At 40.2% G+C, this 13,814-nt stretch overlaps 1 protein-coding gene across 1 annotated transcript in view; it reads left to right on the forward strand.

Moving 5' to 3' along the window:
* Window positions 1-13,814, forward strand: part of SLIT3 (slit guidance ligand 3) — a 765,483-nt gene that overhangs the window by 707,389 nt on the left and 44,280 nt on the right. Inside the window, exon 27 of the mRNA XM_075601882.1 lies at window positions 13,093-13,190. Within this exon, the coding sequence (XP_075457997.1) occupies window positions 13,093-13,190 (98 nt within the window). The remainder of the gene's footprint in view (window positions 1-13,092; window positions 13,191-13,814) is intronic.

Genomic DNA, 13,814 nt, shown 5'->3' on the forward strand with positions numbered 1-13,814 from the left:
TCTCCGCTCCTGTCCCCGTGGCTGCTCGCGCGGGGCAGGGGATTTCTGTGTGTGTGTGTGTGTGTGTGTGTGTGTGTGTGTGTGTGTGTGTGTGTGTGTGTGTAAGAGAGAGAGAGAGAACGTGTAGGACACCAAAGGTACCCCCCACCCCACCCAGTCAGTCATCCCCCCACCCCACCCAGTCAGTCAGTCATCCCCCCACCCCACCCAGTCAGTCATCCCCCCACCCCACCCAGTCAGTCATCCCCCCACCCCACCCAGTCAGTCATCCCCCCACCCCACCCAGTCAGTCATCCCCCCATCCCACCCAGACAGTCATCCCCCCATCCCACCCAGTCATCCCCCCATCCCACCCACCCAGTCATCCCCCCATCCCACCCAGTCAGTCATCCCCCCACCCCACCCAGTCAGTCATACTCCCCCCCACCCAGTCAGTCATACTCCCCCCCACCCAGTCAGTCATACCCCCCCAGTCAGTCATACCCCCCCACCCAGTAAGTCATACCCCCCCACCCAGTCAGTCATACCCCCCCCCACCCAGTCAGTCATACCCCCTCAGTCAGTCATACCCCCTCAGTCAGTCATACCCCCCCACCCAGTCAGTCATACCCCCCCACCCAGTCAGTCATAACCCCCCCCCACCCAGTCAGTCATACCCCGCCCACCCAGTCAATCATACCCCCCCCACCAAGTCAAACATACCCCCCCACCCAGTCAGTCATACCCCCCCAGTCAGTCATACCCCCCCACCCAGTAAGTCATACCCCCCCCCACCCAGTCAGTCATACCCCCTCAGTCAGTCATACCCCCCACCCAGTCAGTCATACCCCCCACCCAGTCAGTCATACCCCCCCACCCAGTCAGTCATACCCCCCCACCCAGTCAGTCATAACCCCCCCCCCCCACCCAGTCAGTCATAACCCCCACCCAGTCATACCCCCCCACCCAGTCAATCATACCCCCCCCCCACCAAGTCAAACATACCCCCCACCCAGTCAGTCATAACCCCCCCCCCACCCAGTCAGTCATAACCCCCCCACCCAGTCAGTCATACCCCCCACCCAGTCATACCCCCCCACCCAGTCAATCATACCCCCCCCCACCAAGTCAAACATACCCCCCCACCCAGTCAGTCATAACCCCCCCACCCAGTCATACCCCCCCACCCAGTCAGTCAGTCATACCCCCCCACCCAGTCAGTCACCCCCCACCCAGTCAGTCATCCCACCCCCCTGCCCAGTCACCCCACCCAGTCACCACCCCACCTGCACAGTCACCCCACCCAGTCAGACAGTCAGTAATCCCCACCCAGTCAGTCAGTAATCCCCACCCAATCACCCACCCAGTCACCCCACCCAATCACCCACCCAGTCACCCCATCACCCCACCCAGTCACCCCATCACCCCACCCAGTCACCCCATCACCCCATCACCCCACCCAGTCTCCCATCACCCCACCCAGTCACCCCATCCCCCCACAGTCACCCTCTCTCCGTCTCTCACCCTCTCTCTCTCCCTCTGTCTCTCCCTCTGTCTCTCCCTCTCTCTCTCCCTCTCTCTCACCCTCTCTCCGTCTCTCTCTCACCCTCTCTCGGTCTCTCTCTCACCCTCTCTCCGTCCTCTCTCACCCTCTCTCCGTCTCTCTCTCACCCTCTCTCCGTCTCTCTCTCACCCTCTCTCCGTCTCTCTCTCACCCTCTCTCCGTCTCTCTCTCACCCTCTCTCCGTCTCTCTCTCCGTCTCTCTCTCACCCTCTCTCCGTCTCTCTCTCACCCTCTCTCTCTCTCTCTGTCTCACCCTCTCTCTGTCTCACCCTCTCTCTGTCTCACCCTCTCTCTGTCTCACCCTCTCTCTGTCTCAAAATCTGGATCTGGATATTTTATTTACCCTGTATATCTTAACTGCCCTATACTACACCAAAATAACTTATACTGCTTTCTTCCAGATCTGACTCAAGCTTCACACAGAAGACATTGGAATCCCCCATAACCCAGAAGACCGGTAGGGAACACATCCCCTCCAATGTATAACATTGTGGGAATGAGGTACCTGGACATTGAGGGTCTGCGGATCAGGTAAGATCCCAGGTGGGATTGCTGCTTTAAACATTCTGAAGCGGGGGCATCCAGGCACTAGTTAAGGGGTGCAGGAAACTAGTCATTCACATCTGGCTTTTTTTTCTAGATTCGACATTTATACACACACATACACACACACAAAACAAGGACTAATTGTAGTATAATGTAATACAATAAATAAACTTATGTCAAACACGAATGTTCTTATTAGAAATTTATTAAATTTATTTCATTTATGGTTTTTTTTAAATGCGGGGCTGGGGGCGGGATTAGAGGCGGGGTTGGGGGCGGGACTAGAGGCGGGACTAGGTGGCGAGTAGATTTTTTGGTTCGGCGAGTAGATTTTTGGGTGATTTGTCAAGCACTGTATATATATATATATATATATATATATATATATATATATATATATATATATATATATTGTTATATATACCAATTTATGCCAACCACAAAGGCAGTGGTTTCTCTGGCTTTGCATCTGATTCCCATGCTGTGCTTTAAAGCTGTGTTAACAGCGAGCATTAGCTTATAAGGTTTCCATGTAAAAATGGATTCCAGGCAAAAGGTGACATGGTGTGCTCATTTGTATGTCATTTCCCAGAATCCCTTGCTGCAGTGGAAGCAATGTATGCTAGGTGATAATGGTGAATGGCAGGGTTGCAGACCTGTCTAAGACATGTGAATGTGCTCACAAGTGATCTTTTTATTTGCTACAGGTATATGCTATACAGTGGAGGTTTCTTGTTGCCTTTTTCACGTATACATATACCGTATCTGGATTGTGGCGAGTTTAGTGTAATCTAAAATTCGTTTTTGTTGTTTCCATCAACATTCTGTAGGTTTAGGATCTTGTGATATGAGGAGCTTCAAGTATGGTAGCTACCAGTAGACAGATAGCATTATAGACTGGTCACCAACTACTGCACTAAAATGCAGTAAGCTTGATTGGCTCATGACTTCTCGACCAAATGGGTTTGAGTAAAAATACAGTTGTCAGTTCAAAAATGGAAACCATATGAGGGGAGTATTTTATATCTACCAAGCTGTTCTCCAAAAGAGTCAGGTTAATTCAATAAAAATGTCTTGCTTCCTACTCACCAGCCAGCCCCATACAATTCTATCCATATGGAAACTATTTAAAGACCTTTATAAATTGTCCCAAATCTGCCCTCTGAGCATTTGTTTTTCCTTTTTTGATGTCCGTTTTGGGAAATCCTACGTGGAGGAGTTCATCAATGAAGTGAAAGAAAAGAGTTAACATTAAACAGCATCTCTGGAGCATATTACCTCCAGCCAGCAAAGTGAAGTATTTGATTAGAACATAAATGCCATTGAGTTTTGCATTAGCCAAATATGCAAAAGTTTCCTAAGTGGCAATGTACATCAAACTCCTTGCAAATGCAAGTTGTTTTGGGGGGAATTCACAAAGGTCTGACATCAGGTATCGGAGTTCAATCAGCCTCAACTGCAATTGACTTGAATGTCCGTTAATGTCGATTGATTTACGACACCCACCTTCCTCTACTTTTTCAGACCTGAATGATTGGTTTGACAAAGAAAAAAAATGGGATAAAATGACGGCCCCAAATACAAAATCGTATCCATCCTATAATACATCTTGTAGCTTTTTACTAACCCCTTTTATTCTTCTATTGAATCACTCCGCATATCACTGCACTTGTGAAAATAGAGCCACTTGTGACAAATTGTTACAGCTCTGGATAGAACTTGTATGTCTGGTTATACATTACAGTAAGTCAGTGGCAGTAGACAGAAATGCATGTATTTCTGCTGCTATTTTGTGACTGTTTTTCAATAGTAATATCTACAGTGAAGACTTCATCAGTGTCCAACTGTCTCTGTCTTGTACGTTAGACGGGGTAATGCTGCCACCTACAGTTAAAAACGAGCTTCTGATTTTTAAGAACACAAAACGTTCTTATTTTATTGCTGGTGTACTTTGTATTTGAGCTTTTCAGAGTTGACATACTGTATCACTATACTGTATCACTAACTGCACAATAATATGCTGTTCTCCTGGACCAATACGACTACTACAGCTGTAAACTGTGGAAATAGAGAATCTTTATGTTAAGTGTAAAATTGGATTCTTAGTTATACTTTTCTTCCTTGACTTGTTTATTATTTTTCAGAATTTAAAGATGCAATCTCTCCTACCCAATATGTTTAAAATAAATATATATATATATATATATATATATATATATATATATATATATATATATATATATATATATATATATATGCAAATATAACTGTATGCTCATCTGCATGTCTTAGGCAGGTCTGCAACCCCGCCTTTCCCCATTATCACCCAGCATACAGCACTTCCACTGCAGCAAGGGATTCTGGGAAATGACATGCAAATTCACTTTTTGCCTCAATAACCATTTTTAACATGGTTCCCTATAAGCTTAAGCTTGCTGCATGGTCACAGCTTTGAGCACAGCCAGGGTTAAGGTGCATACCCAGAAAACCACTCACAGACAGCTGTTTCGACCTTGATGGGTATATATATATATATATATATATATATATATATATATATATATATATACGATACCGTTTGAAGCACGAGATCAGGAGACAGCACTCTGGTAAGTTTGATCACAAGTTTTTGTATTGAAAAAGAACCATAAACCAACGTTTCGGTCCCCCACTTGAGAAAGGTCCCACTGGGGGACCGAAACGTCGGTTTATGTGTCTTTTTCAATACAAAAACTTGTGATCAAACTTACCAGAGTGCTGTCTCCTGATCTCGTGCTTCAAACGGTACCGTATGGTTTATTATGGCTTTATGGGACAAGCACCCAATTTTTTCTACTTGCAAGTGGAGTGCCGGCTGCTTCTGTGGATTATATATATATATATATTGATAATATTTAAAATGTAAAAAATGTCATGTTTATCGTTCTATGCTTCCAGTGCCAGGAAGTAGAATGCAAGCTCTTTGGGTTAGTTACACATTAAGGTAGCATTCCTTTTGACGCCAATATATATGTATATGTATGATGTGGTGGGTTTTGGGGTTCTGAGCTTGCTGGGATTGTGTTAACACATTAAGGTCTATTCACTTAAGTGCAATAGCCATTATCAAGTGTTTGAATGCTCATGATGGTTTTCAGTGATTCTTTCAAATGTATACCTAGCTGAATCTTTATTTTTTTTTGTATAAAGAAGACTTGTCCTTGCAACATAAAATATGAGGAGAAGACAATTCTGTATTTTCAAAGATGAACCTTCAAATCTGTAAATCATGTACTTTTTCATAAGCTTTGTGTTGTGTGTGCTTTCTTCAGTAGTGAGTGTTTCTCAACCAGAGTACCGGGGACACTTGGTGTGCCTCGACCCTGTGCCATGTGTGCCGAGGCACCAAGGCAAAAACTCTGCTAGTTGTTAAGCGGGCACCTCCCGCGCTTCCTAGAGACGTAGGTAGAGGCGGCAATATGCCTCTCCTCTCTCAGCCCGGCACAGGCAGAGAGAAAAGCCTCTTCATCTCCAAATGGTGTAGGACGCGCCCGCTGACATGTTTGAGATAGGTGGGCATGAGGGCTTTGTGTGTGTGGGGGTGTGTGAGGAAGGTGAGGAAGGTTAGTGCTTTTTGTGGGATTTGAGGATGGTGCTTGATTTAAATAATAGAAGGGGGTGAATGTGGTGTTTATAATTAAGAAAGAGAGTGAGTGTGCTGTGTGCGATGGGGAGATGTGGAGTGTGTGTGGAGTTAAAGCGTATGTAAGAAGAGGTTGGGTGAGTGTGTTGGGTGTGAGCCTGTGAAAAAGAGTGTGGGTGTATATGCATGTAGGCGAGGAGGGGATGAGTGAGGTGTGAAGAGCAGGGCTGTAGATTTAACAAATCCTTCTGGGGTGCTTACAAAAAGTTGTGAACCATTAAGCAACACAGAGTAAAGATATTAGCTTGTATTGTATGTTTTTATATATATAGCACCATTAATGTACATAGCGCTTGTATTTACTAAGCAGCGCCAATCAATAAGACTCCTTCCAGAGCCGGAAGTATTCTTACAGGCCAATCACTTAAAGGTGTCTTATGAGGTAGCACTGGGCCGTTAATCTTGGCAAATTGTCTTAACCCTAGCAACTAAATTAGTACTAGCAATTACATCTTTATCTAAAGGCACAGCCTTCTTTTAATTAGGTAACCTTTATTTAGCACCTTGCTTGCATATTGTTTTAATGTAAAAAAAAAAAAAAAAAAACTAGTATCAACAAGTTATTTAGGAAGGGTATATACATATGCAGAACTCCCCATTATTCTTAACCATTGTTAAATTTGTGATAGTATTCTGCAAATCAAAATACCACTTGTGGGTATGTACTGTATATTTGCATGTCTCAGAAAGGTCTAGTAGTATTCTGGAATTTTTCTCAAATCCAGCATTGGAGGCGTATACATTGAGGAAGCCTGATACCCTTTCTTCTGTCTAAATGGAAAATGCTCATTAACTAAAAGTAAGACTGTCCATAAATTAATAGACTTATTTTGAATGTGTTTAAGATATAGCACTGTTTTATTTGCTTCAAATAAATCATAGCGCAATGTCGAGGCAAAGTGGAGAGGACTATTCAGACCTAATAAATCTGCCTCTTGTTTCATAGATAGTCATCAGATTTTGCATGGAATGTTTTGCTATAACATTTAGGGATTTTACTACAGTGGTGTCAGGCTCCAAAAACAATGTTAACATGAAAAGAAGAAGGCTAATCAAAGATTAATAGTTTGGAAACATACCAAAGCATGTTTTCTTTTGTCTGTGTGTACTTCTGCTAGTAATATTGTTCCAGAGTTAAACATACTAGAAGACTGACAGTAAATATCTAGTACACATTATGTAGGTTTTGGGTCAGATACATAATAATTACTACTATTAATGTATTGTTAATTAAAACTGAGAGAAAAATGTCTTAACACAGTGATTCCAAACAGAGGGTTTGGGAACCCCTAGGGGATCATTAGGTGTTTTCTAGGGGTTCACCCCCAAAAATATGCAAGGGCGGATGCCAGGCAGTAAAGTGGATTCCTGAGCCTGTGTGGGGACTGCGCACTTAGTAAATCCCCAAACTGCACCTTATGGTGGGTGGTATAGCTGCCAATTACAGAAGGAGCTTCCAAAGTCACACTCCACAATGCATTGCATCCACGGTGACAAATCATTATGTGGTGTAACTTTGGAAGCTCATGCAGTAATTGACTGGTATACCACCCATGCTGTGTGCACACACTGAGGGGCAATTTGGGGCCTTATTAAGCTCAAGACTCCATACTTCCAGGGATCGGTCAAACAGTTTTGTTAGCAACAGTCTAATGAGTAGACAGTAAGATTTATTATTAGGGGTTTGCGGAAGTAATATTTTCTAGTAGCGGGTGCACAATGTAAAAAGGTTGGGAACCACGGCCATAACATTATTAAAATGAAACTATACAAGGCCAAATCATTGTCACTTGTAATAATAATAATGCATTGGATTCACTGTAATTGAACTGTGCATTTTACATAGTAATACCAACATATGAATGTATCCTACATAAATGTATGTATATTAATCTCAAATATGGCTTTATAATCTCATTTTTGCCAACTGTACATCAATGGAAGAAAATCTTATCCATGTTTAATAAACAACCAGACTACATCTGGAGTGAGTCTCTCTGCTTGAAACTACATCCCATTCATCTCCTGCAGCTAATGGCTCATAGACCTCAAACAAGATCAATCTTTGAAATCAGTATTATTCCAATATATGGTCATGTTTTGCTTCAAGGCCCCCAAATTTAACTCATTTGGAACCTCTGACCCTGATAACTGGGCATAAAGCCTCATAGAGCTTTATTAGCTCTCCTGCGGAGTGGCTGTTAATTTAGCCCTTCAGTGGAACGTTTTTAATAAGTTATAAAAGTCTACATCTCTCCACCACAAACTGTTGGCCAGGATAAACGTGGAGAAACCAAAGAGTGAAAACAGAAGCTGCACCAAACGGTTTCGAATTTTTTTGGCATGTAGCCGTATCCACCTATGTGTGCCAGCATGGAAATCAGAGTAACACTCTTTAACATTTGCCAGTAGGTATCTGATTTAAAATAGCGATTGTGCTGTGTTTCTTCGCATTTAGCTCTTTTTTTTAAATTCAGATAGCAATTTAGATATAGAACATTTGAAAAATAATATTCAGGATGTGGAAATCCAAATCGTTTTTGGATTCAAGAAACTCAAGAAAAATATCACAGTTCCTCATATTACTTCATTGTTTTGCTTACTTGTATTACTCATTGTTTTCAGACAGTGTCCCAGACTTATTCAGGGTTATGTATGATTTCTATTTGTGTCAAATGTGAATTTTGTTAATTAGTCCTCTTACATTTTACACAGACCTAGAATCTATGGAGTTTAAATTAGCAGAAAGTTGTACCACAGATAAAAGGGTGAATAGTTATCATCCTATAGTAGATGCATAATTTGTTACATCCAATTATACAGCTAATATGTAATAGTATATCATTCTTCCCTAATTCCTCCTATTAATCGATGTAACTACACCCTAAATTGTAGGGTAGTGTGAAATAGAATTACAGTCTGATTTTCAGAATTACCAATTTGACATATAATTATGCTTGATACAAAGCTCCCAATTTTTTCAGCTGTATTGTTATATTGTCATGTAATATATATTAACCACTAATATATATATATATATATATATATATATATATATATATATATATATATATATATATATATATATATATATACATATATATATGTATATATATATATATATATATATATATATATATATATATATATATATATATATATATATATATATATACAGTATATATATACTGTATATATATTATTATTTTTTTGTGAACTTCAACAAGTTTATGTGATAGCCTAGTTTGGGAGAACTCACTGAAAAGCTAGATTAAGCTCAAAATCCTGGTCAGGCATAGCAAAATAAAACCAAATTCCTTATTTTCTCAAGTAGGGATGCAACTTTTTTAATATTCCATTTTCAAAATTATTTATCAGGGAAATGTTTTTGTTTTTTTAAATACCCTTTTCTCTAAAAATTGTTCGGCAATATTGTGGTATTACAGATAGATGGACATGGGAACATATGATAATATACAGTGTATATATATATATGCTTCATAGCGGTCCGCCCGCTCAGCGCCACCCTGGCTGAGGCCTTACAGTACCTCTTAGCATACAATGCTTCCACTGCAGCCAGAGATTCTGGGAAATGACATGCAAATGAGCAAACAGTGCATGTTTCAGGGCATCAGTATGAGGGGTGATATGATATTTTATTGTTCTTTTTTTGTTATCTACTATGCATTAAATAATTAGTCAAATACTTTTTCTACTTTTCTACTTTCAGCATTACTGTTGCTGACTTTTTTTGTGTGTGCTAAATACAATTGCTTGTTTCCATTGACGTGTGATCACTGCAAGTTATACCAAATTGTGTTTAATGATACCTGACATCACTGTCTAATATTCGATAAACGATAATGGGCAATGTATTATACTCAGGGTGGTCATAAATCATTTTGGTATGAATAAAAATGGTATTTAAGAGTGCCAAGTAGGGCTAAATTACTACCAAGCAAAAAGTTATGATTTATTAACATGGACAGGAAAGTCACTAAAAAGTGCAGCTGCCGTTCCTACAGTAGTTCGTATTTGCTTGCTTGCCAGAAAAAGTCTTGCTGGCATAGATGATAATAGCAGATAATGTCACAGAGTGTCTGGCAGAAATAGCTCTACTGTATTACAAGACCCAAATGCTTTTCAGTCACATACAAAAATAAATAATTGGGTTTTGTATAATACATTACATCCAGTTTACTTGAAAGTTTGATCACTTCAGAAACATAAAGAATCTGCGGTAGAGGATTCTGTGGTTTGAAGTCTATGGTGGGAGACAGTGGAAACATTAGTTCAATGGTTACCTTATGATTCTAACACACCAGGGGTGGCCAAACTTTTTTTTTTTAGGTGTGCCAATAACTGGGCACAAATTTGTTGATGGGTCACTGTCCTCTCCCCCCTCAACTCTCTCCCCCTCCTCTCACTCTCTATACCCCTACCCTATATCACTTTCTCTCCCCTCTTCTCTCTCACTGTCTCGCCCTCACTCTCCCCAATCCACTTTCACTCTCCATCCTCCACTCAATCCCCCTCCTCCTCCTCTGTCTCAATTTCCCCCTTCCTTCTCATCGTACTCATTTTGCCATCCCTCCACCCCCAATGCCTCCTATCTCAATTCCCCTCCCACTGTCCTCTCCCCTCTCCTCTCTCTGCCCCTCTTCTCCCTCTCCCTCCTCCTCTCCCTCTCTGTCCTCTTCTCTCTCACACTCTCTCTTCCCTCCACTCTCATTCTCCCCATCCACGTTCACCCTCCCACCTTCACTCTATCTCCCTCCTCCTCTATCTCAAATATCACCCTCCTCCTCCCCCCACTCAATTTCTACTCCCTCCATCCCCCATCTCCTCCTATCTTAATTCCCCTCCCTCTTCTCTCGGGCGGATGCAGAATTTGATCCCAACATCTGGGCATGCCCAACTTCCTGAGCCGGCCACGTGCACTGGCGGGAGGTGGGGGGGGGGGAGGGGATGTGAGTCATTCCAAATGCCATCGCGGGCACAAGTAATACACTATTCTCACATGGCACAGCTAATGTATACATTGGCACCAAATATTTTGCGATAAATCCACTCAATTAATTGCAACAGCCATTATCAGGATCATTAATGGCAATTCAATTTAGTAAATCAACCTCAGGGTTTCTGTAATCTGATCTTGCAATATGCACTGTAGTAAATGTAGCACAGAAAGGTAAAGTTGGCATGTATTCTTTTAGCACAGTATGTTGCAGGCAGCTGACTTATTATTAAATTTGCATCAACAAATACTGTGACATTAATTGCACGTTAAAACAATTTTTAAACTTGCTTTTTGCTACTGTGTCAGTCATAGGGGATCTTATTGATACACAAAATAGTGGGACAAAAGAACTACACACGTCGTCACTTCACTCCTCCCTAACATCTACTATTGTTTCATGGAACTGTTTCCCCAAATTATGTGATTTCACAAGTGTATCTGAATTAGTTAATGTGGCTGAAATACATCTCTTGCCAAGCAACTGTTGGCATCCTTTAAAAGTAATTGGATTGTAAGTTAAATTTGTTGTTATTGGGATAAGATATGAAAGTGCTACTAATTTTATCGCAATCAAAAGTTGCCCCTGTCCTTATTTTCGCACTCCCTATACAGTATTTTAATTTGCACTTATATTCTAAGAAACCTCTTCAGGCACAATTTATTATCAGTGACCTATCTTGGAAAAAATAGTGGAGTAGTTCATATAGGATCACTGTGAAGTCAGGTTGTAATAGGATACTTTTAGGCCCATATTTACTAAGTCGAGCTAAACTCTAAGGGGTTTATTCAATATACGATTGGCTGAAATCTCGCATTCAAGTCAGTAATATTGTATTTATGTCTTTTTTTTATTGTATTCTGATCTTTGGACTATTTACTATATTTTCCTTAAATAATTTTTTTTGAAGTATATGATTGAGTGCAGACTCCTGTTCTTATTGAGTTTTTCCCATTCTTTTTGGCTGCAATTTATTTGGGCTCCGTTTAGGGGGACACTGTTTTGGGATATTGCACTTTCTACCCTTATATACTGTAGATTGTGATTTAATTACTTAGTACCGTATTTAAATTTGAGTTCACAACTACCCTTTTTTAGTATGTATTCACATCTGAGGTACTTTGAAAAAATGGTATATTATAGATCATAGTATATTTCCTTCTATACAGTTTATTCAACCAATAGGAAGCTTCCAAGTTCCTGTCAACCGAGTTATTTATAAATAATGTCTTATCTCTGTGATAGTTTGCAAATTATGTTAACTTGAAAATGACAATTTTCTCTGCAGGTTTATCTCTACTGTAAAAATCACAATGTTTTACAGTAAATGTATTTTTTTCCCCAAAAATGTGCGAAACAATGGTTGTTGTTATATATAAGGAAAAATCCTTACTTATAGTAAATTCACTTGCTTATGATAAAATGTAAAAATCAGTAAAAAGTTTCAAGTTGCTATTTAAAAAAATAAATAAAAAAGATTAACCTATTTAAAATAGAAAAGTCTCCTATTTAATATGCTGTGAAACTGCTTCCCTGTGCGAGAGAAGTTCTGAGTATGATTTATATGAAGTTAACTTCTCTGGCACTGGTTTGTTTTCGGCCTATTATCCCTATTGAAGTGAATACGGCTCAAATGGCAACTTCATACTATCTAGAATTTACCCCAAACACTCAAAAATATGGAGCGTAATAACACCTTGAATTGCCTTTTAAATAACATTTTTTTTTCGTTATCGTCATGTGAAAGTTTGATAGATTTTCCACAGTTTATAAAAAACTGTAGATGGAATTCATCAAATATTTATGCATGTTTACTACTCTCATGATGATTATGAAGCCTCTTTATTGACTGGTAATAATGGTTAATCAACATTTGCCTTTTTCTAGTAGTAAAACTGGAGTGCTTTGAGTAAGAGTAAATTACACTATAAATAATCCATACATGTTGTACCTCTCCCTCTGACCAGCCTACATTTCTACAAAACTCCTGCAGTATAATGTCTATCATTTAGAGCATCAACTCCCATATATAACTGGCACTTATATTCTCAGTGGCCTCAAATGCTAACATTGTCATTTGTCAACTCCTGAGTGAATCACATATTCCCCTCTGCCTCAGATACTAAAATCAAAATGTAATGTCTGTGATGGAGAGTACCTGTATTTTGCTACGAGGATTTATTCAGGGGGAAATTATTTGTAGAGTGTATGCATTGAAGGCAGTTTGGACACTAAAATGAGATGCAATATAAAGATAAACCAGAATGTTAGCTGAGAAAACTAAGTTTGTCTTCATTTCTTAGGGCCGAGATTGTGACATCCCCATCAATGCCTGCATTCAGAACCCATGCCAGAACGGAGGAACCTGCCACACCAATGAGGCAAATAAAGATGGATTCAGGTAATGTAGAAATGTTTGTGATGCAATTATTGGGTTTGACAATTTTCATCTGCTTTGTGTATTAGAAATGTAGAACTGTCAAATTCAAAAACATTGAGTTTCAAGACTATATTCCCATGCCAGATATGGAATGGAAGCAATCTCATTAACTGCTCATTAGTAAATAGGTACACATTACAATGCATGTAGTATAGCCACTGAACTAATTTCATCATTAGAATTTCCCATTGCTATTTCAAGACTTCCTGGAAATGAACCAGCTGCCCTTGTTAATGAAGCTGAATGTCTCTATAGCCTCTATTTAATATGCTGGAAAGTTGTCGTTCTCTTGCTTGGAAATATGTAATCTCTGTTCATTTGATTAGAGCAGAAAGCTTGACAAAGCAGGCGGATTGCTTTACAGTATATTCAATATGGGCCTATGATTTTTAGCTATGGTCATTTGAATAAAGTTGAATATCCCCAAGCAAGGGGGAGATGATTTCACAGCATATTAAATAGGGGCATATAAATGACACCATCAACTAGTTTCTATAATGGAAGGACCTAAAAAAATTGTATTTTATTATTCTTTTTCCAGCTGAAACCCATGTGTGCCTGTTTCAGGACAATCTAACGAACCCA

The sequence above is a fragment of the Ascaphus truei genome, chromosome 5 (genome assembly GCF_040206685.1).
Source record: "Ascaphus truei isolate aAscTru1 chromosome 5, aAscTru1.hap1, whole genome shotgun sequence".
NCBI classification, from domain to species: domain Eukaryota; kingdom Metazoa; phylum Chordata; class Amphibia; order Anura; family Ascaphidae; genus Ascaphus; species Ascaphus truei.